Source organism: Erinaceus europaeus, chromosome 8, assembly GCF_950295315.1.
Source record: "Erinaceus europaeus chromosome 8, mEriEur2.1, whole genome shotgun sequence".
Classification (NCBI taxonomy): domain Eukaryota; kingdom Metazoa; phylum Chordata; class Mammalia; order Eulipotyphla; family Erinaceidae; genus Erinaceus; species Erinaceus europaeus.
Window position 1 is genome coordinate 123263585 of NC_080169.1, and position 6000 is coordinate 123269584.

General features: G+C 63.1%; 1 protein-coding gene across 3 annotated transcripts in view; it reads right to left on the reverse strand.

The window, feature by feature from the left end:
• PRKAG2 (protein kinase AMP-activated non-catalytic subunit gamma 2) overlaps positions 1-4748 on the reverse strand; it is a 156767-nt gene extending 152019 nt beyond the window's left edge. Inside the window, exon 1 of one of the 3 annotated variants that reach the window (XM_060196838.1) lies at positions 4525-4748. In XM_060196838.1, the coding sequence (XP_060052821.1) occupies positions 4525-4617 (93 nt within the window). In that variant the 5' untranslated portion in view covers positions 4618-4748. Of the gene's footprint in view, positions 1-4512 lie in introns of all 3 variants that reach the window. The other 2 variants (XM_060196837.1, XM_060196839.1) reach the window with 2 other exon arrangements.
• Positions 4749-6000: the final 1252 nt, after the last annotated feature.

Below are 6000 nucleotides of genomic sequence, written 5' to 3' on the forward strand. Positions count from 1 at the left end.
GTGAATGGGTGGATGAACAGATAAATGGATGAGTGAATGGATGGACAGATAGATGGATAGGTGGATGGGCAGATGGACAGATAGGTGAGGTGGATGGACGGACAGATGGATGGATGGATGGATGGATGGATGGATGGATGGATGGATGGATGGATGAATGGATGGATGGACAGATGGATAGGTGGGTGAATCAATGGATATATAGATGGACAGATAGATGAATGGGTGGATGGATGGACAGATGAATGGATACGTGGATGGATGGACAAATACGTGGATAGTGGATGGATGGATGGACAGATGGGTGGAAAATGGATAGGTGAGTGGATGGGTGGATGTATGGGAAGATAAATAGATGGGTGAGCAGATGGACAGATGGATGGTGGATGGCGGATGGGTAGATAGGTGGGTGGATAGTTCACGAAGGCAGAAGAAACAGCAGCAATGGCAGAGAGGAGGTTGGAAGTCTATTGCCCTGACACCCCTGCAGGTACAAACAGCCCCAAGTGCCAAGCTCAGTTTCTGCTCTGGCAGGTCTGGGCAGAGGCCTGGGATCCCAGGACTGAGGCAAACACTGCACCCTCGTTACCGCCTCGGCGGGCGGTCACACCGCCAATCCTCCGTGCTCAGCAAATCTCGCTCGGGCTGGCACAAGCTGGCCAAGGTCAAAGCCAAGGTCAGAACGGACACCCACTGGGTCACACAGCACCCCCTCTCTGTCCGGCGTCACCTGGCAGTCTGAGGGACACAGTGGTCACTTGGCCCCCGCCTAGTACCGGCCTGCCAGGCGGAGCTGTGTCCCCTCAGCCGTCTGCTCTGGGCTCTATTTTTAGCTTGCTGTCACCACAGCAAAGGAGTTCTGGGGTGAGTGACTCTCCCAGGAGTGGGGAGACGCGTGCTCCCTGTTGGCACCCACTTGGGGGCACCCCCTCCTGGCCTCCTGTGGCCCGCACCAGTGTCCCTGGGCTCTCTGAAGCCTCCCCAGTGCTGGGTCCCTGGCTTGAAACCAGCTGCAGATACAGGAGGCCCTAAGTAGCCATGATTCCTGATAAGAGTGGGGCTCAGCACTGGGGGGGGGGGGGCTGCTGCTGTCTCTGGACAGAGAGGAACTTGGCTGTGGGGCTGGGCAGTGCTGCACCAGGTTAAGCGTACAGTACTAAGCAGACCCGCACAAGGATCTGGGTTCAAGTCCCCGCCCCCCACCTGCAGGGGGAACGTTTCACGAAAGGTGAAGCAGGTCTGCAGATGTCTATCTTTCTCTATCCTTATCTCCCACTCTTCTCTCAATTTCTCTCTGTCCTATCCAATAAAATGGACAAAAATGTCCACCAGGAGCAGTGAGTTTGTAGTGCCGGCACTACAGAGCCCCGGCGATCCTTCATCATGTTCACCCTGGTGTTTGGCATTCCGCAGAAGAAAGGTGCTAGAAAGACAGACAGGACCAAGAGACACAACTCAACAGGGCGGGCGCCTGCCTTACTGTCCTCACAGCCTGGGTTTGAGCCCTGGCACCACATGGCAAAGTCATGGCACTGGGGGGGGGGGAGCTCTGTGCTATGGTCTCTCTATCTCTCTCTCAGTGCAAAAAATCATCCCAAGTGTAGTGCGACCACATAGGCCCTGGCTCCACCAAAAAAAAAAAAAAGAAGAAAGAAAAAATAATGTTCTTTTTCTGTCATTGATGGAGCTTGTACAGCCCCCCACAGAGGGCCTAGGGCTGCCCTCCTCCAGCCCAAATCCTAAGGGGCTTTGGCTAACAATGCTGGGTGTCTGTTATCCACTGGCTTTGAGGTTCTGGGGGGGGGGGGCAGAAACCTTGCAGAAGTCTTGCAGGCACTGGGGTGCACAGGGATAAGTGTGGGGGCGGGGGGGTCACCACTGCCCCAGGCCAGGGCTCTGTCCCTCCACCAGCTCCCTGTGAGCTGATCCAAGCTGAACAAGAGCCCAGGGTTGCACCCCCAGACAAGAGGCCCTTGAGGGTCCCTGATAGAGCCAAGGATGTTGGGCCAGAGACCTGCAGAAGCCTCTCCTGCGCTCTGAAGGTCCCTGTGATGGCTTTCACTGACCACACCCACCAGCCTTCACCCCTAGGCACCAGGCCCCTGCGTTCCATTGCCTGGTCTGCCTTCATGCCCCCTCCTCTTTCTCTTTTAATATTTTATTTATTCTATTTTAATAAGAGAGATTCAGAGAGAAAGATACACACACACACACACACACACACACACACACACCAGAGCCCTGCTCAGCTCTGGCTGATTGATGGTGGTGCTGGGAATTGAAACTGAGACAGAGTCTCAGGCAGGAGAGTCTTTTGCAGACAGACTGTGCCTTTCAGAACCACTGCTGCCCTTCATGTCTCCTCCTATCCCTGACACTCAAGGGCCAGGGCCCTGCGAGGAACTGGACCTGTGTGTCTTATTTATATTTGTTTTTGAGTTATAGTGGAGAGAAGAGACATAGAGAGGAGACCACAGCCCAGCTCCCCCATCCAGGGAGTTCCCTGCTGTCCTCTCAGGTCCTGGGAGGAGCGGGTTGCCCCCAGGGGGTGCTTTTGACCAGAAGTGTATTCTATATGGTGTTGGGACATTTTCATACTAAAGATCTCTAAATTCTTTTCCATTTAATTTCAGGGAGAGATAGTGGGGGGGTAAGGAAGAGACACAGAGATAGGAGACACCACTGCACTCCTCTACCATTCCCTGGGTGCTGGGCTAAGTTCTAGGGGCTTGAACCCTGGTCCTCAGGCCTGGTAGTCTTTGCTCTAACAAACGAGCCTCCTGCCGCCCCATACAAACTCTTTTTTTTTTTTAAAGAAACTTTATTTTTTATTTTTTCCCTTTTGTTGCCCTTGTTGTTTATCATCATTATTGTTGTTATTATTGATGTCATTGTAGTTGCATAGGACAGAGAGAAATGGAGAGAGGAGGGGAAGACAGAGAGGGGGAGAGAAAGACAGACACCTGCAGACCTGCTTCACCGCCTGTGAAGCGACTCCCCTGCAGGTGGGGAGCCCGGGGTTCGAACCGGGACCCTTACACCGGTCCTTACACTTTGCGCCAGCCGGGTCCTCCAGTGGATCTCCACGCACGCCCCACCTCTTCCTCCCTCCACCCCCTCCACCAGCAAGGGTTCACTGAGCCACTCCCGGGGCCTTTTTCTGGGCTAGGAGGTCAGCTCGGCCTGGCCCGGCCTGTGGGTCCTGTCCCCACTCCAGGATTTCGTCCCAGGCCAGCAGAGCCCCGCCACACACACACACAGCTCCCCACCCATGCTGCCTCCTGCAACGGGCTGGAGCCAGCCAGCGGTCTGTGCACAGCGCCCTCTTCCCCACACCCCTGCGAGCTCTGGGGTGGGGTCACCGGACTCTGACAGGGATGACTCCTTCCTGGACAGAACGCCCGACCCGAGGAACTGGGGGTGCCTGTGGCCACCCCCGCAGTGCGCGGGCAGCAGGGCAGGCGGAGCGGCGGGGCAGGCTGACCCTCGGTGCCCGGGCGGCGCGAAGTGCGGGGGGTGGCGGTGGGCAGCGCCTCCCTCCCCGGCCCCCGCCGGCTTTGGGGAGGGGGGTTCCCAGGGCTCCGCGCACGCCCCCCCCCGCCAGCACCCGCGACCCCAAGGAGCAAAGTCCCAGGCGGAGACCCGGCCCCCCACCCCCGGGGTGCGCGTGGTGACCCAGCACAAACATTCACGCGGTTGGAGGAGGCGGGGGGTGTGGCCTGTGGGGGGGGTCCCCTCCCCTCCCCACCCCTCCCCTCCCCTCCCCACCCCTCCCCTCCCCGAGGACTCCGGCCAGGACGCCTCCGGGTCAGCAGGGCCGCGGGAGGCGGAGGGACTCTGGGCTGAAGTTCGCGGCCGGCCTACACCCCGCGGCGGCCCTAGGCCCGGAGACACCCGGGGAAGTCGGGGAGCTGGGCGCGCCCTGCAAGCGGCCGAGCGGCCTCTGGGCAAAAGCACTGCAAACCCCCCCCCCCCGCACCCGGCTCCGGGGTCTCGCCGCGGGCTCCGCCTCCCCGAGCCCCCCTCCCTCTCCCTTTCTCTGGGCAAAACAACTCGGCTCCCGCACGCCCCGCCCCGCCCCGCCGGTCCGCGGGGTCCCCGGCCACGCCCCGCCCGGTGTGCGCCCCGGGTCCCGGAGTCCCCGCGCCCTGCCGGCTCCGCGCCCCGCGCCCCGTGCGCCCCCGCCCCGGTGGGCACCAGCCCCGTGCGCCCCCACCCCGTGCGCCCCCGGCCCGTGCGCCCCCGCCCCGGTGGGCACCAGCCCGGCTGCACGTGGCCGGGGAGCCCAGCCCGAGCTCGCACCCCCGACACGGACCGCGATGTGCCCCCCGCACCCCAACACCCCCAGCACTCACCGAGATGCCCCCAGTACCCCCCTCACTGATCAGAACGACCCCGACCCCCACGTTGACCGGGATGTCCACCCCCATCCCGGTGCCCCCGCACTGACCCGGGAGCCCTAATATTCTCCGCACTGGTTGGAACGCGCTCCCCCGACACCCCCGCACTGACCGGGATGTGTACCCGCAGGGAGCGTCGCCTGGGGCTGGGCTGCTTCCTGCCGCCCCCGCTTGCCCCCCCCGTCTTGCTGTCCGCGTCCATGGCCGCGCTGCCCATGCTTCGCAGGTGGGTCCAGGCGCTGGGGCGGCCCCGGGTCCGAGTTCCTCCGCTGCGTGCCCGCGGCGCAGCGCCGCCCGCAGCCAAAGTTTGCTTCCTCCTGGGGCCCCGCCCCGCACCCTCCCCCCCCCCGGGGCCGCCGGCAGGTGCGGGGAGGAGGGGGGACAGGCCTGGCCGGGCCCGGGGACTCGGGGTGCGGGGTCTGAGCGGGGCGTTGGGGTGGGGCGGGTCTAGCCCCGTATGTGGGGGGGGCAGGCGGGGGTCTCGGAGGGGGTTGGGGAGCAGGCTTGGGGTCCCTGGGCGTGCAGGGGTGCCGCGGGACACTTGGGGGACACTTGGGGACGTGGGGGGGGGAGCCGGGCCTGGCGCGCGCGCAGGGGGGGCGGCGCCTGGAACAGGAAGTGCAGCGCAGAGAGTCCCCCCCCCCCCCGCCACCCGCGGGCCACCAGCCGCCACCAGCCGCCACCCGCGGGCCACCAGCCGGACCTCGCCGCGCTCTGTCGCCTGCCCGGTGGCGCCGGACCCCCTGCCCTCCGCGGCCTGTCGCCTGCGCCACCGCTGGTGGCGCAATAGCCAGGCTTTGGGGACATGCGGGGAGACATACCCCTGCACACAGCTCACACACACACACAAAACGCAGCCCCTTGGGGTCCCAGAGCAATGCCCCAGTCCCTGGGTGAGTGTGAGCGCCCCCCTTTCTCAGTTGGGGACGTGGAGTGGGGCCCTGGCAAACACCGGCTTCCCAGACAGCTGGGCGGCATAGGGGCGCATGGAACCCAGGCGGAGAGGCCTGCACCTGCCCGCTCTGCCTCAGAGCCTCCCCTCTGCTGCGCCCAGGGTGTTGGGGTGACACCCTACTGCACCCCAAAAAGTCCAGCCTTGGACCCCCCTCCCCGCAAATAGGATGTAGCTCTGAGTGGACAGCGCCCCTCCCCGACTGTCTGCCTGCCAAGAACGTGGCACCCCAGTGGCCAGGTGCACAGGGACTGGGGAGCCAGTCAGGGGCCACCGGGCTGGCTTTGGGGTCTCCCCAGCGTGTGAGGGGGTTGGCGTAGGGTCCTGGTCAGGTGTGGCCATCTCCCTTGCCCTCTGAGGTGCGGGTCTTGCGTGGCCTTGGTTTTTGGGGAGGGGGTCACTCCATTGAATGTGCCCTGAGAGGCCACACACCTCAGCACAAACGTGGAAAAGAAGGGGGCTCGCAGGTCTTGCATTCCATCTGCTGAGCTATCTCCCCCGCCCCCTCCTCCCTTGTGGACAAGTGGCTATTTTGAGAAGTGGAGAGGGAAGTCGGGGCAGAAGGAGAGTCACTGGGGGGGGGGGGGTGCACCCAGGCCTGCCCACTGCCAGGGTCTCAGAACCCTGAGTCCATCCTCCTCCAGGGCA